Source organism: Balaenoptera borealis (genome assembly GCF_965194805.1).
Source record: "Balaenoptera borealis genome assembly, chromosome: 7".
Taxonomy (NCBI): domain Eukaryota; kingdom Metazoa; phylum Chordata; class Mammalia; order Artiodactyla; family Balaenopteridae; genus Balaenoptera; species Balaenoptera borealis.
This window is the reverse complement of record NC_138864.1, coordinates 4,312,364-4,339,997: the sequence shown is the minus strand read 5'-3', so window position 1 is coordinate 4,339,997 and position 27,634 is coordinate 4,312,364. Positions and strand designations below refer to the sequence as shown.

At 44.4% G+C, this 27,634-nt stretch overlaps 1 protein-coding gene across 4 annotated transcripts; it reads left to right on the top strand.

Annotated features, from left to right (window-relative positions):
* Window positions 1–582: 582 nt before the first annotated feature.
* Window positions 583–24,801, top strand: HUS1 (HUS1 checkpoint clamp component). Of its 4 annotated transcripts, none has more exons than XM_082398768.1 (8): window positions 583–789; window positions 1,403–1,530; window positions 1,631–1,807; window positions 10,534–10,641; window positions 11,663–11,737; window positions 15,637–15,736; window positions 18,631–18,774; window positions 23,131–23,245. In XM_082398768.1, exons 1-7 carry the CDS (start codon window positions 738–740, stop codon window positions 18,723–18,725), a joined length of 735 nt encoding a protein of 244 aa, XP_082254894.1. In that variant the 5' UTR covers window positions 583–737; the 3' UTR covers window positions 18,726–18,774; window positions 23,131–23,245. The 4 variants fall into 4 exon arrangements, with proteins under 4 accessions (XP_082254894.1, XP_082254891.1, XP_082254893.1 ...); XM_082398765.1 differs by lacking the exon at window positions 18,631–18,774 and adding an exon at window positions 24,416–24,801 and having other exon boundaries at window positions 587–789; window positions 23,131–23,250; XM_082398767.1 differs by lacking the exons at window positions 583–789; window positions 18,631–18,774 and adding exons at window positions 922–941; window positions 24,416–24,801 and having other exon boundaries at window positions 23,131–23,250.
* Window positions 24,802–27,634: the final 2,833 nt, after the last annotated feature.

Below are 27,634 nucleotides of genomic sequence, written 5' to 3'. Positions count from 1 at the left end.
ACGCGGGCTCAGCAGTTGCGGCGCATGCGCTCTAGGGAGCACTGGCTCAGTAGTTGTGACACACGGGCTTAGCTGCTTTATGGCATGTGGGATCTTCCCGGACTAGGGCTCGAACCCGTGGCCCCTGCATTGGCAGGCAGATTCTTGACCACTGTGCCACCAGGGAAGCCCCTATGCTGTGAGATTTTTTTTTAACAGGCTCTGGTGAAGTTCATCTTGAGATAAGACTACAGAATTACCACTTAACATTAGTGTTCTTTAAACATCCTGTGGTTTGCACACTTTAAAAGTTTAAATTTGAAACAATTTCACAGCATCATCCAACGTGGTCCTGCACCGCTGAGGTACTAGTGCGAACGTCTGAGCGAGGGAGGTTCTAAAGCTCCCCTACCCCAGAGAGGTGTGTATTTAAGCGGTAACTCTACTCAATACTTTATAAATAAGGGATTGATTTTATTTCTCATGTTGTAGAAGAGAATTGGAAATAAGCATCACGGAGCTCAAACTTCAAATCGTCAGAACCACTTCCGGTACTTGCGGGCGGAGGACGCGTCACTTCCGGCAGAGGTCGCGTCACCCCAGGGGCGCGACCCGAAAGCCCTCCTCCCCTCCGCGGGCGCGCGTCCGGCCGAGCCAGGCGGAACCCAGGCCCGCGGTGGCGTTTCCGGCGGGCAGCGTAAGGCTGGGGTCCCTGGAGTCGGCCGCCTGCGGGCGCCCCGCACGGGCTGCGTCTCGCCATGAAGTTTCGGGCTAAGCTTGTGGATGCGGCCTGTCTGAACAACTTCACGCGTGAGTGGGGGCCGCGTCGGCCCCGGGCGGCGGGGAGGAGGGCAGAGGGGAGGGCGGGAGGCCCGGAAGGGGCAGTGCTTGCGGCCGGGGCCCCGCGAGGAAGACGGGGGCGCGCTGGCCTGGCGGGCCGCTGGAGGATGGGGCGGGCGCAGGTGCCGAGGGTTGTCCCTGAAGCTTGAGTCCTATCTCGTGTCTTTTCTTAACCCGGCCGCTGGCGGCGCAGACACCTTTATCTGGCGCAGACCGCCCTTCACAGCCCGGCCCCGTTGGTTTCCCCGCCCCCTGCGGCGCCTGGCCCTGCCCCGATCCCTGCAGCACCCGGGGGCCCCGAGTGGCCGTGGGAGGGAGGAAGGCGGCCAGTAGGCGCCATTTCACTTCCGAATCTCGGTTTCCTTATTCCAGCCCTGATGGCTGGTGATGCGAACCGCGCAGGGTTGTTGGGAGGCTGGCGTGACCTCAGCGGCATTAAAGGCTTCCCGGTGGGTACCAGCGTAAACGTGATTCTCCCACCGGCAAGCTCGTCGGGCTGAACTGGGAGTCCTGCGAGCTAAGTTAGCGTCTGGGATACTTGGCGTGCTTCTTAGTAATTCCTTACTCGAATCCTTCTTTGTAGGAGTCAGTAACATGATAGCCAAGCTTGCCAAAACCTGCACTCTGCGCATCAGCCCGGATAAGTTGAACTTCGTCCTCTCGGACAAGGTGGCCAATGGAGGGGTGAGCATGTGGTGTGAGCTGGAACAGGTGAGCGGAGGCTCAGAGAGGCCTGCAAACCGCCCCCACCCCCGCCCCCCACGAATGCCGCCAGAAAGAGCACAGATGCCCCCCCTTTTTCTTCCCTTAGGAGAACTTCTTCAGCGAATTTCAAATGGAAGGTGTCTCCGCAGAAAACAATGCGATTTATTTAGAGCTAACATCGGAAAATTTATCTCGAGCCTTGAAAACTGCCCAGAATGCCCGAGCCTTGAAAATCAAGCTGACTAATAAACACTTTCCCTGCCTCACAGTTTCTATAGAGCTGGTGAGTACGACGGGAGCGTTTCTGAAACTTCCCAGAGGATTCAAAAGTAGTTATAAGCCTAGGCTTTCTAACAGTATGTGGAAAGCTAATTGGTTTTATTAAAATGAAAGATCTGCACGTCAGTATTTGTTTTCCATTGGAGTCAGGTCCTCCTCATATTTAAATAGCATTGTGATCCCATAATATTCAACGAGGATACTGCTTTTCCTGTGAAATAGCACTTCTGCATCCTTCTTCTCATATCTGCATATCCCAGCATCTCCATTTCTTTTACTGGTTTTGTCACCTAGTCTAGAAACCATGGTTTCTCTCCATTTTCACTTTTGAAGCATTTGTGTGTCCCTCCCTTCTCCCACGCCTCTGCTGCTAACACCTTTAGGATGACCTCTGGTTTTCGAGGAATACATCTTTCTTCCATGCTACTACCAGATGAATCCAATGCGCAGCTCTCTTCAGGACACGTGTACCCCACAGGCTGTCACTGCTCACAGAATGAAGTTCACGTTTCCAACTTACTGTCCGAAGCCCTTCACGTGTGGCCCAACCCATTGTAGAGCCAAATTGCAAACACTTGCCCTCCGAGTGGTTCCCCAGGTGTGTCCCGTTCTTTCCCAACTCCCACGCTTTGGTGATGCTGGGTCTTCTCCTTGGAGTCTCTCCTCTTACTCTTTGAAGCCTTAACTTCCTTTAGCGCGAGTGCTGCCTCTTCCCTGGCCTTCCCTCATCCTGGCACCTCTCCTCCTTATGTGATTTGTGGACTTTGTTTTTCGGGTGAGTGTTGTATTCAGTTTAATGCTCTTTATGGAAGAGGATTTCTCAACTTTTTTTTTTAATTGAAGTATAGTTGATTTACAGTGTTGTGTTAATTTCTGCCGTACAGCAAAGTGACTCAGTTATACATATGTATGCATTCTTTTTTTAATATTCTTTTCCATTATGGTTTATCTCAGGGTATTGAATATGGTTCCCTGTGCTATACAGTAGCACCTTGTTGTTTATCCATTCTGTATGTAATAGTTTGCATCTGCTAACCCCAAACTCCCAGTCCATCCCTCCCCCACCCACTCTCCCCCTTGGCAACCACAAGCCTGTTCTCTATGTCTGTGAGTCTGTTTCTGTTTAGAAGGTAGATTCATTTGTGTTATGTTTTAGATTCCACATATAAGTGATATCATATGGTATTTGTCTTCCTCTTTCTGACTTAGTATGATAATCTCTAGGTCCATCCATGTTGCTGCAATGGCATTATTTCATTCTTTTTTTATGGCTGAGTATTATAACATTGAATGTTTATATATACCACATGTTTTTTATCCATTCATCTGTCGATGGACATTTAGGTTGTTTCCATTTCCTGGCTATTGTAAATAGTGCTGCTATGAACATATGGGTGCATGCATCTTTTTGGATTATAGTTTTGTCTGGGTATATTTCCGGGGGTGGGATTGCTGGGTCATATGGTAATTCTGTTTTTAGTATTGTGAGGAACCTCCATACTGTTCTCCGTAGTGGCTGCACCAACTTACATTCCCACCAACAGTATAGGAGGGTTCCCTTTTCTCCCCACCCTCTCCAGCATTTGTTATTTGTAGATTTTTTAATGATGGCCATTCTGCCTGGTGTGAGGTGGTACCTCATTGTAGTATATTTTGAAAATTAATCCCTTGTTGGTCACATCATTTGCATATATTTTATCCTATTCTGTGGGTTGTCTTTTTGTTTTGTTTATGGTTTCCTTTGCTGTGCAAAATCTTGTAAGTTTGATTAGGTCCCATTTGTTTGTTTTTGTTTCTATTTCTATTGCCTTGGGAGACTGACCTAAGAAAATGTTGCTACAATTTATGTTGGAGAATGTTTTGCATATGCTCTTTTCTAGGAGTTTTATGGTGTCATGTCTTACATTTAAGTCTTTAAGCCATTTTGAGTTTAATTTTGTGTATGCCATGAGGGTGTGTTCTAACTTCATTGATTTACATGCAGCTGTCCAAGTTTCCCAGCACCACTTGCTGAAGGAACTGTCTTTTTCCCATTGTATATTCTTGCCTCCTTTGTCACAAAGATTGACTGTAGGTGTGTGGGTTTATTTCTGGGCTCTCTATTCTGTTCCATTGATCCATATGGGTTTTTTTTTGTGTCAGTACCATGCTGTTTTGATTACTGTAGCTTTGTAGTATTGTCTGAAGTCTGGGAGGGTTATGCCTCCTGCTTTGTTCTTCTTCCTCAGGATTGCTTTGGCAATTCTGGGTCTTTTATGGTTCCATATGAATTTTAGAGTTATTTGTTCTAGTTCTGTGAAAAATGTCATGGGTAATTTGATAGGGTTTGCATTAAATCTGTAGATGGCTTTGCTTAGTAGGGCCATTTTAGCAGTATTAATTCTTCCAATCCAAGAGCATGAGATATCTTTCCATTTCTTTGAATCATCTTTAATTACCTTTAATAATGTTTTATAGTTCTCAGCATGTAAGTCTTTCACCTCCTTGGTCAGGTTTATTCCTAAGTATTTTATTGTATTTTTCTTTGATGTGATTTTAAAAGAGTCTTTTTTTTTCTTTTTTACTTTCTCTTTCTGATATTTCATTGTTAGTGTAAAGTAATGCAACAGATTTCTGTATCTTGTATCCTGCTACCTTGCTGAATTCATTTATCAGTTCTAGTAGTTTTTGTCAAGTCTTTAGGATTTTCTATATGTAGCATCATGCCATCTACATATAATGACAGTTTTGCCTTTTCCCTTCCAATTTGGATGCCTTTTATTTCTTTTTCTTGTTTGATTGCCGTGGCTAACACTTCCAGTAATATGTTGAATAGATGTGGTGAGAGTGGGCATCCTTGTATTTATTTAGATTTTAGTGGATAGGCTTTCAGCTTTTCCCTCTTATTATATTGGCTATGGGTTTGTCATAAATAGCTTTTGTTATGTTGAGATATGTTCCCTCTATACCCACTTTGGTAAGAGTTTTTATCATGAATGGATGTTGAATTTTGTCAAATGCTTTTTCTGCATCCATTGAGATGATCATGTGGTTTTTGTCTTTTCTTTTCTTTTTTTAAGTTTTTTAAATTTAAAAATTTTTTTTATTTTTGGCTGCGCTGCGTGGCATGCAGTATCTTAGTTCCCTGACCAGGATCAAACCCGTGCCCCTACTGTGGAAGCACGGAGTCTTAACCACTGGACCACCAGGGAAGTCCCAGTCTTTTCTTTTGTTGATGTGGTGTATAACATCAGTTTGCATATGTTGAACCATCCTTGTTAACTTGGGATGAATCCCACTTGGTCATGGTGTCTGATTTTTTTACATGTTGTTGGATTCGGTTTGCTAATATTTTGTTGAGAATTTTTGCATCTATGTTCATCAAAGATATCGGCCTGTAATTTTCATTTTTGCTGGTATCTTTGTCTGGTTTTGGTATTGGGTCGATGGTGGCTTAATAGAATGCTTTTGGGAGTGTTCCCTCCTCTTCAATCTTTTGGAAGAGTTTGAGAAGGATCTGTAAAAGTTCTTCTTTGTATGTTTGGTAGAATTTGCCTGTGAAGCCATCTGGTCCTTGACTTTTGTTTGTAGGGAATTTTTTTTTTTATTACAGATTCTATTTCACTTCTAGTGATCAGTCTGTTCAAATTATTGATTTCCTCTTGATTCAACTTTTGGTGGGCTGTATGTTTCTCGAAACTTGTCCATTTCCTCTGGGTTGTCCAATTTGTTCAAATATAATTGTTCATAGCATTCTCTTATGGTTTTTTCTGCAGTATCAGTTGATAGTTCTCCTTTTTCATTTCTTATTTTGTTTGGTTTCTCTCTCTTTTCTTCTTGGTGATCCTTGCCAGACGTTTGTCAATTTTGTTTACCCTTTCAAAGAACCAGCTCTTGGCTTTATTGATTTTTTTCTATTTTTTTTTTTTATAAATTTACTTATTGATTTATTTTTGGCTGCATTGGGTCTTTGTTGCTGCGCTCGGGCTTCTCATTGCGGTGGCTTCTCTTGTTGCAGAGCACGGGCTCTAGGCGCGGGCTTCAGTAGTTGTGGCTTGCTGGCTTCAATAGTTGTGGCTCACTGGCTTCAGTAGTTGTGGCTCACTGGCTTCACTATTTGTGGCACATGGGCTTAGTTGTTCCGTGCCATGTGGGATCTTCCTGGACCAGGGATCGAACCTGTGTCCCTTGTATTGGCAGGCGGATTCTTAACCACTGAGCCACGAGGGAAGCCCCTTTTTCTATTTTTTTAATCTCTATTTTATGTATTTCCCCTCTGATCTTTATTATTTCCTTCCTTCTGCAGACTTTAGGTGTTGTTTTTTTTTTGAATCTTTTAGGCAATAGATTAGGTTGTTTATTTGAGATTATTCTTGTTTTTTGAGGAAGGCCTGTATTGCTATGAACTTCCAAGAACTGCTTTTGCTGCATCCTTAGATTTTGTATGGTTGTGTTTTCATTGTCATTTGTCTCAAGGTATTTTTAAATTTCATTCTTGATTTCCTTGTTGACCCATTGGTTTCTTAGTAGCATAGTTTAGTCTCCATGTGATTGTTTTTTTCTCATTTCTTTTGCTGTGGTTGATTTCTGTTTTCATGCCATTGTGGTCAGAAAAGATGCTTGAAATGATGTCTGTGCTCTTAAATTTGTTGAGGTTTGTTTTGTGCCCTAGTATGTGGTCAGTCCTAAAGAATGTTCCATGTGCACTTGAAAAGAATGTGTATTCTTTTTTTTTTTTAACGTAATGTCCCAAAAATAACAATTAAGTCTAACTGTTCTATTGTATCATTTAGGATCTCTGTTGCCTTATTGATTTTCTGTCTCAAAGAGCTGTCCACTGATGCAAGTGGGGTGTTAAAGTCTCCTACTATTATTGTATTCCTGTCAGTTTCTTCCTTTATGTTTGTTAGTATTTTTTTTATGTATTTGGGGGCTCTGATATTAGTTGCATATATGTTGATGAGTATAAAATCCTCCTCTTGTATTGATCCTTTTATCATTATATACTGTCCTTATTTATCCTTCTTTATGGCCTTTGTTTTAAAGTCTATTTTGTCTGATACGAGTAGTGCAACTGCCACTTTCTTGTCAATTCCGTTTCCATGAAATACCTTTTTCCATTCCCTCACTTTCAATCTTTGTGTTTCTTTTGCCCTGAAGTGGGTCTCTAGTGTTTTTTTTGGCCACACCGTACCATGCTGTGTGCGGGATCTTAGTTCCCAACCAGGGATCGAACCTGTGCCCCCTGTAGTGGAAGCACAGAGCCTTAACCACTGGACTGCCAGGGAAGTCCCTGAAGTGGGTCTCTTGTAGGCAGCATATTGCAGGCTCTTCTTTTTTATCCAGTCCACCACTCTGTCTTTTGATTGGAGCATTTAGTACATTGACATTTGAGGAAATTATTGATAAATATGTATTTATTGCCATTTTAAACCTTGTTTTCCAATTGATCTTGTGTTTCTTCTTTGTTCCTTTATTTCTCTTCTTGTTTTTCTTTTTGTGGTTTGATTCCTTTTATTTTATGCTTGTGTTCTGTTCTTTTTGGTTTTTGTGAATCTATTGTATGTTGTTGATTTGTGGTTACCCTGTTTTTCAAGTATGTTAACCCCTTCCTATATCTACTTGCTTTAGACTGATAGTCATTGTAGGCTCAAACACATTTAAAAAAAAAAAAATCTTCGTTTTCTAATTCTCCTCCCCTGTGTTTTATGAGTCTGACGTCCTCTTTTACATCTTCATGTTTATTCTTTTGTAGTTTGTTGTGGTTATCATTGTTTTCACAAGTAGATTTAAAAATTTTTTTTTTCTTTTTAATCTGTGTATTGGCTTAAGTGGTTTACTTTCCATTTGTTATTCCCTCTTTGGTATAGCTTGTTGCTTCTTTTATATTTAGAGAAGACCTTTCAATATTTCTTTTAGGATAGGTTTAGTATCACTGTATTCTTTCAGATTTTGCTTGTCTGAGAAATTTTTCTCCTCCTATTCTAAATGATAATCTTGCTGGGTAGAGAGAGTATTCTAGGTTGCAGATTTTTTTCCCTTTCAAGACTTTGAATGTATTTTGCCACTCCCTTCTGGCCTGCAACATTTCCATAGTGAAATCAGCTGATAGCCTTATGGGGGTTCACTTGTAATTAACTCCTTGTTTTTCTCTTGCTGTCTTTAGAATCCTCTCTTTAACTTTTGCCATTTTAATTATGTCTCGGTGTACGTCTGTTTGGGTTCATCTTACTTGGGACCCTCTGTGCTTCCTGTACCTGGATATATGTTTCCTTCTTTAGGTTTGGGAAGCTTTCAGCAATAATTTCTTCAAAACATTTTCGATCCACTTTTTCTTCTCCTTCTGGAATCCGTATTATGCATTGATTGGCATGCTTTATATTATCCCATAGATCTCTTATCTTGCTTTCATTTTTTTTTTTTTCTTTTGGCTTTCTGTCTGCTGTTCTGATTGAGTGATTTCCATTATTCTATCTTCCAGCTCACTTACTCTTTCTTCTGTGTTATTCATTCTGTTATTCGTTGCCTTTAGCTCAGCTTTCATCTCGGCAAATTAATTTTGTAATTTTTCTTGGCTCCTCCTTATTGTCTCTAGTTCTTTTTTACGGTAATCTGCACTTCTGTCAAAAGCCTTTCTTTGGGTGGACCCGGGAGGGCTGAGTTCCCGTAGCGTGAGCATCTGCCTGCTGCAGCTTCCTCCGTGTGTGGAAATGGTTGTTTTGAAAAAAAAAAAAAAAGCTTTTCTTAATTCCTTCACTATTATCATTACCACCTTTTTGAACTTTTTCTCTGTTAGACTGAAGAAGTCTGTTTCATTGTTTGTTCCTTCAGGGAATTCTCTCTTGGTCTTTTAACTGGGAGTGGTTCCTCTGCTTCTTCATTTTACTTGTATTTCTCTTTCTCTGAGTTTAGGAGAAACAGTTACCACCTGTGGTCTTAGAAGGCTATTTATATGCGGGAGCATCCCTGTGTAGCTTGTGTAGGTTTAATATTTTTGGTGCGAGGGCTGCTTTTAGTATGGATGCCTTTTGCCTCTCCTCAGCATGTGTTGGCCACTATCCCCTTGATAGGGAGTGTGCAGATGTGGTGGCTTTTCCATGTTCCTGGAGCTGCAACAGTGAGGGCAGCTGGTGCCCCCTCCTGGAGCTCTCAGCAGTGGCGGCGGCTGGCACCTGCCCACCCAGAGCCCACAACAGCAGCTCGTGTGTATTCCCAGAGCCTGCAGCAGCTTGCACGTGCTCCTGGAGCCTGCGATGGCAGTGGCAGCTGGCGCCCACTCCCGACACTCAGCAGCAGCGGTGGCTCACGCCCGCCCCAGGAGCTCATATAGGTGGTGTTGTGTTGCCTGAGAGTGCGCGTGCACGTGGAAAGAAGCTCCTGTGGCGGCCCCGCCCCTCCCTTCACACGTCCTCCAGCAGTGGCACGTTGCCTCTGTGGCGGGCCCAGGTGCACCCTTGGTCATGGCCACACCACACTCCAGCCCCTTCAGGCAGCCCACCCCAGTCCTCTCCCCGGGCCTGAGCTCCGAAGCCTGCGCTTCAGCACCCAGCCCCCACCCGCCCCGGCGGACACGTGTCTCAGGCTGGGCAGTGCAGGGCGGTGGCATCTCCCGTCTGTGCAGGTCTCTCTCCATTCTGCCTTCTGTAAACTGGTTGCTGGATTCTCCTCCAAGGTTCCACAGCTCCCCCTCTGTCCAGGCTGATCTCCCTGCCTGTGAGGGGACATCCAGGGTGTGGGCACCTTTCCTCTTTCACAGCTCCCTCCCTGGGGTGCAGGCCCCATCCCAATTCCTCTCTCTCTTTTTTTCTTTTTTCTTTTGTCCTACCCAGTTGCGTGGAGGTTTCCTTGCCCTTTCTGAAGCCTGAGGCCTTCTGCCAGGTCTCAGTAGATGTTCTGTGAGAGCCGTTCCATGTGTGGATGTAGTTTTGATGTATCTGTGGGAGGTGGTGAGCTCCACGTCCTACTCCTCCACTGTCTTGATCACTCTCTTCCTCAGCCTTCCTTCCTTTTTCTCAGCTCTTTGCAGTCAGGCAGTTCTCAGAGCTAATCTGTATTTCACCTCACAATATAAGTGTGGTATGGTTTTAAGTTACTTAAGGAAAAGTAAGAGAGTAACATATCATGCTTTTCTTTCTTAAAGAGCAGAATATTTTGGTCTGTGGCGTCTCAGAGGAGCCTCTGCACATGGACAGGTCGAGTTCTATCCTTCCAGCAGCACCCGAGTGTCCTGTGCACACAGAACGGTCTCTTGGTCCCTTCTGCGTAGCAAGTCAGCTTGTGCCTCAATGGCTTTGCATGTGCTCTCCCCCTGCCTGGGGGAACACTGTCCCCCTCGTCTCTGTTTTCCCATGACTGGAAGCTCATCCTTGTTCTGGTCCTGTCTGAGACGTCACCTCTTGGAGAAGCTTTTCCGGGCCTCCCAGTCTAAGACCCTCCTCCCACGCTCACCTGGTCGCTCTTTTGCTTTCTTCACATCTGTGGTGATCATATGTAGTGCACCCAGCGTGTACAGTTTGTGTTTCCTTCCTTACCCACCTGTACCTCTGGAACGGAGGGGACCTTATCTTGTTCTTGCTCACCACACTTCCCAGCTCCTAGCAGGGCCCCAAGCTGGATAGGCACACCATAAATATTTGTTGAATTGAGAACATTCCACTTAGATTTGGTATCAACTTTTTTTGTCTTTCAGTTCTTTTTTTCTTTTTTAAGTGTTGACGTGATACAAATAATTTTTAATTTTTCTGTTGGCAGTTATCCGTGTCAAGCAGTAGTCGTGTTGTGACACATGACATCCCTGTAAAGGTTATTCCTAGAAAACTGTGGAAAGACTTACAAGAACCGACGGTCCCAGACGCTGACGTGAGTGATGCCCGGTGTCCTGTCGCTCACCACGTATTAAATGGTGTGATTTGAATTCTCTGACTTCAGATAAAGTCTTGCCGTAGGTTTTATTTGAAAGTTGTATAGTGCCTGAAAAGAGAGAGTCATTTTTAAAGGACACTCCAGGAAAAAAAAAATTGCAATATTTGTCTTTAGTTGTTTACATGAAACATCTTAAAGTAGCGTTTTACATAATAGAAATGCCACATTCTTTACAGTTAGGAGAGAGAAAGTCTTGCCCAATAATAACGCTTAAGTAAACCTAAGGTAATATTTTGGAGGACCATCGCATTTATCAGGAGTAACGGTCCTAGGCACCAGCTTGGGTTTCACAGAACGTGGTTTTTTCCTTTGTCTCGTAAGGAGTGATGTCCAGGGTGTGTGTAAGAGCCAAAAGGAGAGCCTGGTTTAGTTCTTCTGACAGGAGTCCCAGAGCCACTGGGAATAAAGATGATGCCCAAGGGTCAAACTCTTGCTCACGATTTATTGAAGAAGAGACTGAAAATACAGCGAATGGAATATTTATTTGGCTTTTTCTAGAAGACATCTTTGCTGGGAAAAAGCCAGCATCGTACCAAGTACTGCTGTAACCCAGTCTGGGCACTGCTGTAGAGACTGGCCCCCAGTGTTTCTGCACAGAGTAGGAGGCGGACCTTGAGCCTGGGTGTGAACCCCTGGAGGATGGCCTCCGCCTGTGCTGAGTCTTAGTCCGCTGGGGCATGTGCAGGGCATCTTGGCTGCAGGGCTGCAGTCTTGGAACCAGGGAATGCCTACAGGGACATGGTCACTGATGTCACCAGAGGCAGGCATGAGTGAGTGAAGCTGTAGAATTGTTTTTCTTTTTATATTTTAAGCAGGACCTGTATTCAGGCAATTTAAAAACAAGATTCCAGAGCTTTTAAGCGTACACACATTGCAGACAGGTAATGAGCACCTGTCAGTACTTGACTATGTTATGTTAATGTTTTAATACTACTGATTTTTCTCATTTGCTTTGTAGGTTAGCATTTATTTACCAGTCTTGAAGACTATGAAGAGCATTGTGGAGAAGATGAAAAACATCAGCAATCACCTTGTAAGCCCTAACTTCTTGGAAAAGAGCTCCCAAGTGTGTGGTTTCGGCTGCGTGTCCTGGGAGGAGCCCCGTCTGATGGAGGCTTGGTGCCCTGCCGTTCACCATGTGGTGTCCGCGTGGGGCGTCCCTCACCCCCCAGCTCTGGGGGCCTGGCTGGTTGTTGAGAGCCTGCAGTTTTACAGGTGCCCGTAGCAACCTGCTCTAGGTCTTCTCAACTTTCCTCACTCGCGTTTGCCCTAGTCCCTCATATCTATATTAATAGTACGTTAAGGATATATTCAACAGTTCTGGCTTTCTTTCCATATGTTTTGGGCAGCATGTTACATGTTTTATCTGATAATGTACATATTTTCTTATGATCACTGATGCTGGCCTCTCTACTTGCCAGATGTCTCCGTGAGCCCAGGACAGAGATCCCCCAGGACACACCCCTCTTCCCGTAGGCAGCTCTTAGGTCAGGTCGAGGGTCATGTTTACTTCTGTGAAGGTTTTCTGCCAATGTCGTGAAACGCTGTATGTGACAGTGACAGTGTTGGGGGATTGTGTGGGTCATTCTCCTTCCCTCCTGGGGTTCTCCTGAGTTCTTCACTCACCCCCAAAACTCATTCGATTGTGTCCCTGGATGTTTCATTATAGAAACCCCTGTCCACCTGGTGAAACCTTTGCTTTCGGTGTCTGCAGGCCGGTTACCTGCTACACGGCTGCCCCCTCCCTGCAGGACCCCTCTAGACTCTCGTCCATCCCCACAGCGCCGGTTCTTCCCAGGCCCGTCTCTGCCGTTCACACTTGGCTGCTTCTCTCCCGTTGTCCCCTGGAAAGCACTTAGCCCTTCTCCCACCGCACTGGCTGTACGCCCCTCCTCTGCCGAGCTGCTCTGCTCAGCACCACATAAGTTACCTGCTAGCACCTGGGAACCCTCCTCAAGTGGCAGCTTCCCGAAAAGGGAGATTGTCTTAACCGTCTCTGCTTGACGGCCACCCACTGTGGGGCGGCCAGTCAGCACACGGGTAATAGGTGTTTGCACACGGACCTGGAATGAAACTTAGCTTCAAGAGATCTTTGGAATCCAAAAGTTTCCTGAAGCCTGGAAAACGCTGATGGGCTGTTTTATCGCCGCAGGTGTGCTCACTCATGACTTAATCTTTATAGGTTTCACTTTAATTTACAATGGCTGTGAATGAAGCAGTGTGTGCTGGGCAGACATGGGTGTTCTGCTGTGCCTGCCTTGATGTTGATCCAGTTGTCAGGCTGGGAGCTTCCTCTGAGGGTACCCTGGGGACCTCCAGAGAGGTTCGAGAGGCCCAGGAGAGAAAAGGCGGGCGATTAAGTCCAGGATCCGATTGTTTGTTCTTTTGGTCCAAGGGAAATGAGTCAGCAAAGTCGCTTAGATAAAAGCATCAGAGGTGTTTTTCTCTTCCCTGGAGTGTTTAAAAGCGAGAATTTTGTGGAAGTGGCTACTGCACTGTGAAATACTAAATGGAAAGTCATCAAGCATATGGAAAGTTGGAGTAGCCAAATGCATAATGAGATCTACTTGAGTAACCAGAATTCTGTGTCTGAAGATTACAAGCAAGAGAACTAAGGAAAATGAATAGGACTTAACACATTAAAAATATCCCTGTCCCGTCAGATGCCCCAGCGGCCCTTGTTGAGACGCCATCCTTACCTTACTTCCTTTAGTGAGAGACGTGTGCGACTCAGGTAGGAGCAGAAAAAACAGGCATGGGCTGACAGGAGTCTCCGTCAGGTTTTAAGGCATTGGGATCCCCTCCAGCCAAATGCAGGTCTGGTTCGGGAGGTCTGCGGTGGGGTCGGGCTGAGGGTGTGACGAGCGCGCAGGGGTGCTGTTGCCGCGGTGGACGCGTGTGTCGGCGGTGCTTGGTGGTCGGAGCGGTGCTCTGCTGCTTACGCCTCGCACGTTGTCTCAGCCTCACAGGCGCCGAGTCCTTGCAGCCACCCTGGGCCCCCGGCTGAGCGGTGCCCCCTGGTGCTGGCTGTTACCCGGCACGGGAATGGCAGCCCAACTGTCACAGTGGCTCTGCTCCTTTTTGTGAATCGAGATCATTTGTGTTAGGTTCCCAGTGCGTTTAGCCACTGTTCCGTAAATGGTAGGTAATTATGATTTGGGGAGTCTCCGAAAGAGGTGAGACCTTGTCCAGGTCCCTGAGAAGCAGAGTGTGTTGATGTGGCTAATACTCTGGCCATCGCTCACAAAGTAAACGTGGTGACCAGTGTGCGGGGAGTCGCTCGTGAACTCCCGTGGCAAGTTCTGTTTGAACGCTGCCCTACACCAGGCACCGGCTGTGCTCAGAGGTGTGGAGCTACTGTTTGATCACTCAGGCGGTGGGGGTGTGAAGAAAGCTGCGAGAGTGTTTGAAGTCTGGAGTGAATCTAGAACCTTGCAAGCTGCCTTCTTGAATAAATCTGTATTTATATAAAACCTGTTTTTCAAAAGCGGGGAGAATTTACAGGTAGACACTGAGTGTGTGCTTACTCGAAGCAGACGGGCCTGTGTTACGGGTTAGCTTTAGAGTCCCAGTAGGCACAAGGATTGTTTTACGTATTTTATTTCAGTCAAGTATTGTGTCCGGATAAGAGAGCGGGCTTAGAAACATCACCGTGAGTTTCTGGGTAGTGAAAGAATAATGAATTCTTCCCATTCAGAGGTACGTTTACTAGACGATGCAGCAAGGAAATGTAGAGGCTGTTTTCTATGTAACATCAAAGCCTTAGAAATGAGAGCTTACTCAAGTTAAAAGCATTTTTTGATTTTGTTACTAGGATGGAAACTATTCAGAGTTCACTAATTTAAGGAACAAGAATGAGGTCTACTAGGTGATACTCCGAAGTAAATCTGTGTAAGATTTAGCTGCAGCTGAGCCCTGCGGAGCAGGGCGTGCTCCACTCGTCCCATGGCCTCCGCTCCTCTTGCTGCACCTCTGGAATGGCTCCTCGGTGAGACAGCCACCGTCATCTGCAGCGGCTCGGGGGCAGTCTTGTATTGTTGGCTGAGCAAAATGCTGACCTGCACACTGCTGCACGGGCTTTCGGAAGACCTGCCAGGCTTTAGAGATGGCGAGGTACTGACGGTAAAAGGCGAAATGCAGCGTGCCCTGGGCAGATGACCCAAATCTTCAGCGTATCATGGTACCTGTATCTTTCTCTGAGCTTCATTTCTAGATTCTGTCCAGTTTAAAGACCCTGTCGGTTGGTGGAGGGTAGAGCTTGAAAGGAAAGGGTCCCTCTGATCTTGGGAGAAGTTCCAGGCACTGCTGGGGCGGGGAGAGGTGTGGCCGGTAGGGGCCACGGCAGCTGGTCGCCAAGCCCAGCTGTCCTCTGAGTGCGGAAAGCACAGCGGCCAGGGGCCCTGCAGCCTGTTGGAGTCCTGGACACCTGACGGCATCTCCGGGCCTTTCTGAATTTGGAAATCTCACTTCCCAATGTCTGAGTTTATTTTTTAGGTAGATGGTTATGTTCTCCTGATATTCTGAAGGCTTTCTGATTATGTGGAATTGGCAGTTGTAATAGATGGTTTGGTCCATTTATAAAGATAAGGCAGGTGGTGAGCTTCTAACTTCACGTTCTCTTCCGGTTCTCCTCCCTCCGTTTTGCAGGAGTCGCACAGTGTCTGTGTTGTCAGAGCTTCTAGCAGGGACCCCCAGCCCCACCTGTTCTCAGGTCTTCCCACGGTGCTCTGCACGCGGAGGGGCTGCTCTCCGGGGATTTCTGAGTCCCTGGCTCTCAGGCCTTGTCTTCTTGCTGATGCCATGTGGGGCTTGGTGCTGTCAGGAGTGCCCTGGGTTTTGGGGGGCTACCTTGTCACCTGGTTTGTTGGAAGCTGATGTCCACTTTTTTTTCCTTTTTACTTTTCTTAAGACTGTAAAATACTCAATTTGCAGATTATTGAAGCAAACCTAAATGGAGAATTGAACTTGAAAATAGAAACTGAACTAGTGTGTGTTACAACTCATTTTAAAGATCTTGGAAATCCTCCACTAGGTAAGTTTCCTGCTGGGTTATGTTTTGCTTTTGATAAGTTGTTTCAGATGACATGCCATACCGAGGTCTCTAGATGGAAAATGGTTAAACTTTGGGTGCCTGTGTTTCATGCTCGGGAAGGGAACGGATAACGGGGCTGGGTCACTTGTTACTGCAGTGCGGTGGGCAGGTGAGCCTCTTGGGCTTGAGGAGCCGTGCCTCCACCGGTGGCTGAAGGGTGAGCCCTGGGGCTCCCTCGTTCCTCGTCCGTAGAACCTGGGCTTGGGCTCGGTCTCCAAGAGCCCGTCCAGCTCTTCACTGCCTGTGCCTTCTCCCAGAGGTTGTAGTTTCTCACTTGGGATGGAGTCAGAAATGTGGGTGACACTTCTCATTTTTTCCTACTTTTTTTGTGTGTGTATTAAAAAAGTAAAAAGTTTTTCTTTCTTTCTTTTTTTTTTTTTTAATTGTTGGAATATAGTTGCCTTACAATGTTGTATTAGTTTCAGGTGTATGGCAGAGTGATTCAGTAATACTTACATATATATATATTCTTTTTCTGATTCTTTTCCCGTATAGGTTATTACAGAGTACTGAGTGTAGTTTCCTGTGCTATACAGTAGGTCCTTGTCATTTATTTTATATATACTGGTTTATATACATTAATCCCAAACTCCTGGTTTATTCCTCCCCTTCACCTATTCCCTTTGGTAACCATAAGTTTGTTTTCTAAGTCTGTGAATCTGTTTCTGTTTGGTAAATAAGTTCATTTGTATCATTTTTTTAGATTCTGCATATAAAGATATCATATGATGTTTGTCTTTCTCTGTCTGGCTTACTTCACTTAGTATGATAATCTCTGTGTCCATCCATGTTGCTGCAAATGGCATTATTTCATTCTTTTTTATGGCTGAGTTATTTTATATTGTATGTATGTACCACTTCTTTATCCATTCCTCTGTCTATGAACATTCAGGTTGCTTCCGTGTCTTGGCTATTGTAAATAGTGCTGGAATGGGCATTGGGGTGCATGTATTTTTTTGAATTATGGTTTTGTCCAGGTATACCCCCAGGAGTGGGATTGCTGGATCATATGGTGGCTCTATTTTTAGTTTTTTAAGGAACCTCCATACTGTTCTTCATAGTGGCTGCACCACTATGGCAATATACATTGCCACCAACAGCGTAGGGGGGTTCCCTTTTCTCCACACCCTCTCCAGCATTTAATTGTTTGTAGACTTTTCGATGATGGACATTCTGACTGGTGTGAGGTGATACCTCATCGTAGTTTTGATTTGCATTTGTCTAGTAGTTAGCGATGTTAAGTATCTTTTCATGTGCTTTTTGGCTGTCTGTATGTCTTCTTTGGAGAAATGTCTTTTTAGATCATCTGCCCATTTTTTTTTTATTAATTAATTTTTGGCCGTGTTGGGTCTTCATTGCTGTGCGTGGGCTTTCTCTTGTTGCGGCGAGCGGGGGCTACTCTTCGTGGTGGTGCGCGGGCTTTGCATTGCAGTGACTTCTCTTGTTGCAGAGCACAAGGCTCTAGGGTGCGCGGGCTTTAGTAGTTGTGGCACACAGGCTCTGTAGTTGTGGCTCGTGGGCTGTAGAGCGCAGGGTCAGTAGTTGTGGCGCACAGGGTTAGTTGCTCCGGGGAATGTGGGATCTTCCTGGACCAGGGCTCGAACCCACGTCCCCTGCACTGGCAGGTGGATTCCTGACCACTGCCCCACCAGGGAAGTCCCTTCTGCCCATTTTTTGATTGAATTGTTTGGTGTTTTGAGACTGAGATGCTTGAGCTGTTTGCTTATTTTGGAGATTAATCCCTTGTCGGTCGTATCGTTTGCAAATATTTTCTCCCATTTTTGGGTTGTCTTTTCATTTTCTTGATGGATTCCTTTGCTGTGCAAAAGCTTTTAAGTTTAATTATTTGTTTATTTTTGTTTCATTGCTCGAGGAGGTTAGCTCCACAAAGATATTGCTGCGATTTATGTCAAAGAGTGTTCTGCCTATGTTTTTCTCTAAGAATTTTACAGTGTCTGGTCTTACATTTAGGTATTTAATCCATTTTGAGTTTATTTTGGTGTATGGTGTTAGAGAATGTCCTAATTTCATTCTTCTACACGTGGTTGTCCAATTTTCCCAGCAGCACTTACCAAAGAGACTGTCTTTTCTCCATTGTATATTCTGGGATTCTTTATAAAAGATTAATTGACCACAGGTACGTGGGTTTATTTCTGGGCTTTCCATCCTCTTCCATTGATCTGTATTTCTGATTTTGTGCCAGTACCATACTGTTTTGATGACCATAGCTTTGTAGTATAGTCTGAAGTCAGAGAGGCTTATTCCTCCAGGTCCATTTTTCTTTCTCAAGATTGCTTTGGCTATTTGGGGTCTTATTTGTTCCCATCCAAATTTTAAAATGTTTTGTTCTAGTTCTGTGAAAAATGTCATTGGTAATTTGATGGGGATTGCATTGAATCTGTAGATTGCCTTAGGTGGTATAGTCATTTTGATTCTTCCAATCCAGGAGCATGGTATATTTTTCCATCTGTTTGTGTCATCTCTGATTTCTCTCATCAGCGTCTTATAGTTTTTGGAGTGCAGGTCTTTGCCTCCTTAGGTAGGTTTATTCCTAGGTATTTTATTCTTTTTGATGCAATGGTAAATGGGATTGTTCCCTTAACTTCTCTTTCTGATCTTTCGTTGTTAAAGTTTAGAAATGCAACAGATTTCTGTGTATTAATCTTGTGTTCTGCAACTTTACTGAATTCATTGATGAGCTCTAGTAGTTTTCTGGTAGCATCTTTAGGATTTTCTATGTATAGAATCATGTCATGTGCAAACAGTGACAGTTTTACTTTTTTTCCAATTTGGATTCTTTTTATTTCTTTTTCTTCTCTGATTGTTCTGGCTAGGTCTTCCAAAACTATGTTGGAAAAACGTGGCGGAAGTGGACATCCTTATCTTGTTCCTGATCTTAGAGGAAATGTTGTCAGCTTTTCACCGTTGACTATGATGTTAGCTGTGGGTTTCTCATATATGGCCTTTATTACGTTAAGGTAGGTTCCCTCTGTGCCCACTTTCTGGAGAGTTTTTATCATAAATGGTGTTGAATTTTGTCAAAAGCTTTTTCTGCATCTATTGATGCATGTTGGGATGATCATATGGTTTTTTAATTTTTTGTTAATGTGGTGTATCACACTGATTGATTTGCGGATATTGAAAATTCTTTGCATCCCTGGGATAAATCCCACTTGATCATAGTGTATGATCCTTTTAATGTGTTGTTGGATTCTTTTTGCTAGTATTTTGTTGAGGATTTTTGTGTCTGTGTTCACCAGTGATATTGGCCTGTAATTTTCTTTTTTTGTGGTATCTTTGTTTGGTTTTGGTATCAGGGTAATGGTAGCCTCATAGAATGAGCTGGGGAGTGTTCCTTCCTTTGCAAATTTTTGGAAGAGTTTCAGAAGAATAGGTGTTAACTCTCCTCTCTGTGTTTGATAGAACATGCCTGTGGTCCTGGACTTTTGTTTGTTGGAAGGTTTTTAATCACAGTTTCAATTTCAGTACTCATAATTAGTCTGTTCATATTTTCTATTTCTTCCTGGTTCAGTCTTGGGAGATTGTGCCTTTCTAAGAATGTTTCCATTTCTTCTAGGTTGTCCATTTTATTGGCATATAGTTGCTTGTAGTAGTTTCTTATCCTTTGTATTTCTTTGGTGTCTGTTGTAACTTCTCCTTTTCCATTTCTAATATTATTGATTTGGATCCTCTACCTTTTTTTCTTAATGAGCCTGGCTAAAGGTTTATCAATTTTGTTTATCTTTTCAAAGAACCAGCTTTTAATTTCATTGATCTTTTCTACTTCCTTCATCTGTAGTTCATTTATTTGTGCTGTGATCTTTATGATTTCTTTCCTTCTACTAACTTTGGGTTTTGTTTGTTCTTTCTCTAGTTGCTTGTTTTTATATCCATTCAGCCAGTCTATGTCTTTTAATTGGAGCATTTAATCCATTTACATTCAAGGTAATTACCAGTATGTATGTTCTTATTGCCATTTTGTTAATTGTTTTGGATTTGTTTTTGTAGGTCTTTTTTCTTCCCTTCCTCTTTTGTTCTCATGTGATTTGATGACTGCCCTTAGTGTTGTGTTTGGATTCCTTTTTCTTTTTTGTGTGTATATGTTTTGTAGATTTTTGGTTTGCGGTTCCCATGATGTTTTGATATGGCAGGCTATATATATACAAAAGTGTACTCTCATCTTCTCACGATTGCTGATTTTCATGTCATATTTGTGTGTGGATGATTTCCTACTTTTACTGTATGCTTGCCTTTACCAGCGAGCTTTACCATTCCTCATTTTCTTTTTTCTAGTTGTGGCCTTTTCTTTTTCACCTAGAGAACTTCATTTAGCATTTGTTGCAAAGTTGGTTTGGTGGTGCTGAATTCTTTTAGCGTTTGCTTGTCTGTAAAGCTTTTGATTTCTCCATTGAATCTGAATGAGAGCCTTGCTGGGTATTCTTGGTTATAGGTTTTCCCTTTCATCACTTGAAATATATTGTGCCACTGCCTTCTGGCCTGCACAGTTTCTGGTGGGAAATAAACTGATAACCTTATGGGGATTCCCTTGTATGTTATTTGTTGCTTTTCCCTTGTTGCTTTTAATATTTTTTTCTTTGTCTTTTATTTCTGTCAATTTGATTACAGTGTGTCTCGGCAAGTTCCTCCTTGGGTTTGTCTTGTATGGGACTCTGCGCTTCCTGGACTTGGGTGACTGTTTCCTTTCCCAGGTTAGGGAAGTTTTCAGCTGTTATCTGTTCAAATACTTTCTCAGGCCCTTTCTCTCTCTCTTCTCCTTCTGGGACCCTTATAATGGGAATGTTGGTGTTTTTAATGTTGTCCCAGAGGTCTCTTAAACTGTCCTCATTTCTTTTCATTCTTTTTTCTTTATTCTCTTGCGCAGCAGTGATTTCTCACCATTCTGTCTCCCAGTTCACTTATCTGTTCTTCTGCCTCATTTATTCTGCTATTGATTCCTTCTAGTGTATTTTTCATTTCAGTTATTGAATTGTTCCACTCTGTTCTTTATGTCTTTTAGCTGTTTGTTAAACATTTCTTGTCTCTTCTTGGTCTGTGCCGCCATTCTTTTTCAGAGATCTTGAAACATCTTTACTGTCATTACTCTGATTTCTTTTTCAGGTAGATTGTCTATCTCCACTTCACGTAGTTGTTCTTCTGGGGTTTTATCTTGTTCCTTCATCTGGAACATATTCTTCTGCTGTCCCATTTTGTCTAACTTTTCGTGTTTGCGATCCCACAGGCTGCAGGATTGTAGTTCCTCTTGCTTCTGATTTCTGCCCCCTGGTGGGTGAAGCTGGTCTAGAGGCTTGTGCAGGTTTCCTGGTGGGAGGGATTGGTGCCTGCCCACTATCAGGTGGAGCTGGGTCTTGTCCATCTGGTGCACAGGGACTTGTGAAGGGGTGTGTTTTGAGGTGGCTGTTGACTTAAGATGACTAGGCAGCCTGTCTGCTGATGGGCGGGGCTGTTCCCCCATCCTGTTGCTTGTTTGTGCTGAGGTGTCCCAGCACTGGAGCCTACAGGCTGTTGGGTGGGGCCGGGTCTTGGTGTCAAGATGGCTGCCTCCAGGAGAGCTCACGCCGATGAGTGTTACCTCTGCCACCAGTGTCCTTTTCTCCACAAAAGTGAGCCACAGCCGCCCCCCACTTCCTTGGGAGACGCTCCAAGACCAGCGGGTAGGTCTGGCCCAGGCTGATATGAAGTCACTGCTTTTTTCCCTGGGTCCCAGTGTGCATGAGACTTTGTGTGCACCCTTCAAGGATGGAGTCTCTGTTTCCCCAGTCCTGTGGAGCTCTTGCACTCAAGCCCTGCTGGCCTTCAAAGCCAGATGCTCTGGGGGCTCCTCCTCCCAATGCTGGACACCCAGACTGGGGAGCCTGATGTGGGGCCCAGAATTCTCACTCCTCTGGGAGAACCTCTGCGATAATAGTTATTTTCCAGTTTGTGTGTCACCCACCCAGCTGGTGTAGGATTTGATTGTATTGTGAATGTGCCCCTCCTACCATCTCTTTGTGGCTTTTTCTTTGTCTTTGGATGTAGAATATCATTTTGGTAGGTTCTATTCTTTTTCTGTTGATGGTTTTTCAGCAGTTAGTTGTGATTTTGGTGTTTGCATGAGAGGAGGTAAGGAGGTGAGCTCAAGTCCTACTCCACTATCTTGTCTCCAACCCCACCCACTTTTCCTACTTTACTCTCTTTGGTACTTACAGAATTATATTAGCAAATATTAGCTTTTCACACATCATCAAATTTCTTGTCTCATACAAGGTGGTAAGGGACTAGGAATCAGTTCAGTAAGCAGTGGATGAGAGGGTGGTTGAGCGGATTGGCTCAGGAATCAGAGTCCTGTGCTGTGGAGCTCACAGTGGCGGGCAGGCTGTGGGAGGGAAGCTCCAGCAGGGAGCGAGGCAGAGGCCCTGGGGACGGTGCTCGCTCCGTGAAGGCCGTTTTAGTCACCCGTGTGTTCCAAAGTAGATCTAATAAGGCTCCTGCCACTTTTAGAATTAAAATTCGTTACTACAAGTTTGCTTATTAGAGACACATTGTAGCTTACCATTGCGAGGGAATTTTACTTTATAGTGACGGGCATGCTTCTGGAGCAAAGTGAAATCCATGTGAATAAAGCTTTGACAGCAGTTGTATGAAATGACTTATTTTGGTGTTCCTCATTTTGTTTATTTTAGTAAGTAACAAAGAGGGTCTTTGATACCTTCCCAGAGATGAAAGGATGTTTTCTTCCCTTTCATTCCACTTTATGATGAGAGGCCTTGCTTTAGGTGTATATGGTCATTTTTCTTTTTGGGGGTTTTTTTTGGCCATGCCATGAGGTATGCGGGATCTTAGTTCCCCGACCAGGAATTGAACCTGGGCCCTCAGCAGTGAAAGTGCAGAGTCCTAACCACTGGACCACCCGGGAAGTCCTGTGTATGTTTCTAAGAGAAACTGTTTTCTTTGACCTTAAGGAGGAGATTGGGTCATATTTCAGGGCCCTATAATTGAAGATTCCCTGTACATTAGCATAGTATTTTGGGGGAGCTGTGACTCTTGTGGGATCTTAGTTCCCTGACCAGGGATCGAACCCTGGCCCTCAGCAGTGAAAGCACAGAGTCCTAAAACCACTGGACCGCCAGGGAATTCCTGTAGCATAGCATCTTAAAAGAGTCAGTACTTAATGTTTGCTTAGTGAGTGATTGCATTTATATCATGCAGTATTTCTCTAGGCTGCTAAAATGAGTGGTCATGTAAATCATTTATTTACATAAACAGTCATCGTACGATCTCTGGGTTCCCCGTTCCACTTGAAGATAATTGTATCTTAAAATATTATGTCATTTTAGCTTCTGAAAATGCTTCTCAAGATAGAAACTCAGAACAAATGGCTCAAGTGCACATAGACATTAGGAAGCTCCTACAGTTCCTTGCTGGACAACAAGTAAATCCTACAAAGGCCACATGCAGTAAGTTTGCATTTTGATTCGTTTTTCACACTTCAAGTACTTTAATCAACTGTAGTCTTAGGCGTTGTGTGCAGTTTCGTAAATGCAGGGAACAGCTCGGTCACTGGTGGACTCCAGTTTTCTGGGGTAGTCAGGTATTTGGGTTTTCCCAGCCGTTGGGTCTGTGCTACTTTGCCTGGCGTCACGTGTGAGTCTGCACCTGGAGAGAAGCTGCATGTGGGCAAGGGCGTCCGGCCCAATCTTGCTGTGTTCCTCTAACCTTACGTATGTGGAGTCTCTGATACCACTGGGCTTGGATTTAAGTTTCCATCTGAAAGCATTTCTTTCCTTCCTGTGTCTGAGCCTGACTTGTTGCAGTAGTCGGTGTCTTGTCATCTGTGCTTCCTCTTGACTCCTGACTTTTAACAGTGGTTGGCTCTGCTGCCCGCCTCTGGGGAGCTCTCCCTGCCGCCCTCAGTCTCCACTGCCACCTCTGTGTGTCCAGCATGTCTCCTGAAGTGTCCTGCTGGTCCCCTGTGTCCCTTCCCAACCTCCCATTCTCTTGGGACTGGTCTCTCAGTAGCCTGGGCGTGTGCTCTTTGTTTGCCGTTCTCCTGCTGCCTGGCTTGTTCTAGCTTCAGCCGGCTTTCCTCAGGTGTGGCCTGCCCCATGGCTCCCCCTGCAGCTCCTGCCCTCGGTGGTGTGGCCCTGGCAGCTGGGCTGCTTTCATGCTGCGGCCACTCCTCTTCCTCTTGTCTGGCTTCTCTTTTTGGTCTTGGGCCCCATGCCTTGGTGCTCACCTTAGGCTGCATGATGCCTGCCCTTGCAGGCTGCCTCCCGCTCTCTAACAAGGCCCTGCATGCTTGGCTCTTCACAGCACACTCAGGGCACTCGCTGATGGGAAGCTGCTTTTTTCCTGGAAGGATGGTGACTTGGGTACATGTGGCTTCTGGGAAGTCTGCCGTGTGGGTTTTTCCTTGGATACCTTGGCCTGTTCCTTGGCAGCAGGTGAGCCGGCCTGGGCCAGGCCCCTGGTTTGGCATCGGCTGGGACAGTGGAGACCAGTCACCTTGGGAGGGCCTGGGTGCTCCAGGAGAGGCTTGGGGGAGAAGCTGCTGCAGTGTCCAGGGGTGAAAGTGTGTGTGCGGAATGGGTCTCTACGGTAATGGATTTCCTCTCTGCCTAGATATTGTGAAGAACAAGATTGTTCATTTTGACCTGCTCCATGAAGACGTCTCCCTGCAGTATTTCATCCCAGCGTTGTCGTAACCCCACCTACGGTATCGGGGAGCTCAGGGGCCTTGTTCTGGACCCGAAGAGGCCGTAGGGTGATGTGTTCTAAGTCATTTGTCTCTGTCCCCATAGCAGTGGAATCCTATGTATTTTTACTTTTTTTTCCCTTCTATAATATTTTAACTAGAAATTGAATTAATGAATTAATGAAACACAGTTGGATAAACATTTCTTCATATTATTTCTTTATTCTGTCTGCTTTGTTTTGCCTTTAAGATGTTGAAAAGTTAAAATTTATTTATTCAGACTTTAAACTTTCTTATTAAAGTTTTAAAAATCCTCCTGTGTTTGGAATTGGTGTAGTAATCAAAACTGGCAAAGATAATGTTTGCTGAGCCTGGCACTTTTCCCCAAGGCACTGTCTCCAGCTCAGCATATCGTTGTGGGAACAGACCTGGGGCACTTAAGTTTCCGTGTGCTTGGAGCTCAAGAAGGTGAGGATGGCCCTCCTGCCACCTCTGTCCCACAGAGCGGACCCCGCAGAGCATCTTGGGGTCCGGCTGCAGTGCGTGCAGCCTTGTCATGACGCCCACGGAGACTGGAGTTGGCCCCTTGTGGTGCCGTGAGGTGGTCCAGCTGCCCCAGCTCCCAGTGTCTCTCTGAGGCCGGTGTGGTCCCAGTTGTCATCTCACAGTTCTTTCTTCCACAACGCATTGGGTCTGCCATTCTGGAAAGGGGAGAAGCAAATGAGACTTCGGTCAGGGTCAGTAAGTAGTCAGTGAGGACCCACATTTGTGTTTGGACGTCACAGCTGGTGCAGGTCCTGGCAGGCCTGCATTCTCCTCCTCCCAAAGGCATCCTGCATCATAATTCCTGTCATAATTGAGTTGCACTTGTCCTGTGTGGGTGGACATCATAAACGCTATCTCAGCATCACCCTGCAGAGCTGAGAAATGAGGCAGTTGCTTAGGATAAGAGGAAGAAATGGAACATCAGCAAAATTGAAAAATTATTTTATGTCTTTTTCCTATTGTTTGGTAAAAACCAGTGTATTTGAGTGACTCTTCCAGTGCTTACTTACGTTAGTTCGAATGGGATGTAATATTTTGTTAAGTTAACACTTTAAAATCAGAATCAGGATATTATTTGAATTTTGAAGCCTCTCTCCTGTCTGTGGCTTATAGCAAGTTAATTCCAGCTGCAGTGATAAAACTTAAAACTCATTATGTACAATGAAGCAACACCTGAAAATAGTTTTATAAAACTTAGATTTCTGTTAAACTGTGGAAGCGACTCACCAATCTGGAAAACTAGCTATTTCTGATTGTTTAAATGATGATTTATAACGTATAATGAAGATAATCTAGGGCTTTTTAGTGTAAGTTAATAGTAACGGAGCACATCTCCTAATCTGCATTACACAACATGCCTTCAAGTTTTGCCTCTCAAGAGTTTAACATGCATCCTTTGGCCTCTCACTGTCCGGGGTCAGATATCACGGTCGTCCTGAGGAGGACTCATGGGCAGGGCCTGTCCCATCAGAGCAGTATGGACTCTGAGGAGGTTGAGCGACCTGCCCTGCGCCACACAGCTGGCGACAGGGGTGGGATTCGAATACAGGAATTCTTATTTCCCTTTCCCTCACTTCTGCTACGTGACCAGAATAAAGAATAATACATTTCAGAGTTAACAGTCACCAACCATTTTGGGAACCTGGAAAGAACGTCTTAGTTTTTTTTGTTTTTTTTAACGTCTTTATTGGAGTATAATTGCTTTACATTGTTGTGTTAGTTTCTGCTTTATAACAAAGTAAATCAGCTGTACATATACATATATCCCCATATCCCCTCCCTCTTGTGTCTCCCTCCCACCCTCCCTATCCCACCCCTCTAGGTGGTCACAAAGCACAGAGCTGATCTCCCTGTGCTATGCGGCTGCTTCCCACTAGCTATTTATTTTACACTTGATAGTGTATATATGTCCATGCCACTCTCTCACTTCGTCCCAGCTTACCCTTCCCCCTCCCCGTGTCCTCAAGTCCATTCTCTACGTCTGCATCTTTATTCCTGTCGTGCCCTTAGGTTCTTCAGAACCTTTTTTTTTTTTTTTTGAATTCCATATATATGTGTTAGCATATGGTATTTGTTTTTCTCTTTCTGACTTACTTCACTCTGTATGACAGACTCTGGGTCCATCCATCTCACTACAAATAACTCAATTTCGTTTCTTTTTATGGCTGAGTAATATTCCATTGTATATATGTGCCACATCTTCTTTATCCATTCATCCAATGATGGACACTTAGGTTGCTTCCATGTCCTGGCTATTGTAAATAGAGCTGCAGTGAACATTATGGTACATGACTCTTTTTGAATTATGGTTTTCTCAGGGTATATGTCCAGTAGTGGGATTGCTGGGTCATATGGTAGTTCTATTTTTAGTTTATCGAGGAACCTCCATACTGTTCTCCATAGTGGCTGTATCAATTTACATTCCCACCAACAGTGCAAGAGGGTTCCCTTTTCTCCACACCCTCTCCAGCATTTATTGTTTGTAGATTTTTTGATGATGGCCATTCTGACAGGTGTGAGGTGATACCTCATTGTAGTTTTGATTTGCATTTCTCTAATGATTAGTGATGTTGAGCATCCTTTCATGTGTTTGTTGGCAATCTGTATATCTTCTTTGGAGAAATGTCTGTTTAGGTCATCTGCCCATTTTTGGATTGTGTTGTTTGTTTTTTTGATACTGAGCTGCATGAGCCGCTTGTATATTTTGGAGAATCCTTTGTCCATTGCTTCATTTGCAAATATTTTCTTCCATTCTGAGGGTTGTCTTTTTGTCTTGTTTATGGTTTCCTTTGCTGTGCAAAAGCTTTTAAGTTTCATTAGGTCCCATTTGTTTATTTTTGTTTTTATTTCCATTTTTCTAGGAGGTGGGTCAAAAAGGATCTTGCTGTGATTTATGTCATAGAATGAAGAACGTCTTAGTTTTAAGATAAAGTAAGTTTGCATGCAATTTTTAAAATGTCATAAAACCAGATATAATTTCCCTCAGCTCTGCATAGTGTTCATTTAAGGAGACCTGATTTGGACGGTTTTATGGATGGCTCAAGGTTTTCTCTGCATGGATGTGGCCAAAGGGGGCCTTCCTTGGAGTGGCGAAGCCAGGT

Coding starts and splice junctions, on each gene's coding strand:
- HUS1 (XM_082398765.1), top strand. CDS start 738: ATGAAGTTTCGGGCTAAGCTTGTGGATGCGGCCTGTCTGAACAACTTC. Junction 11,738..15,636: donor AAAACATCAGCAATCACCTT/GTAAGCCCTAAC, acceptor CTCAATTTGCAG/ATTATTGAAGCAAACCTAAA. Junction 15,737..23,130: donor TCTTGGAAATCCTCCACTAG/GTAAGTTTCCTG, acceptor ATGTCATTTTAG/CTTCTGAAAATGCTTCTCAA.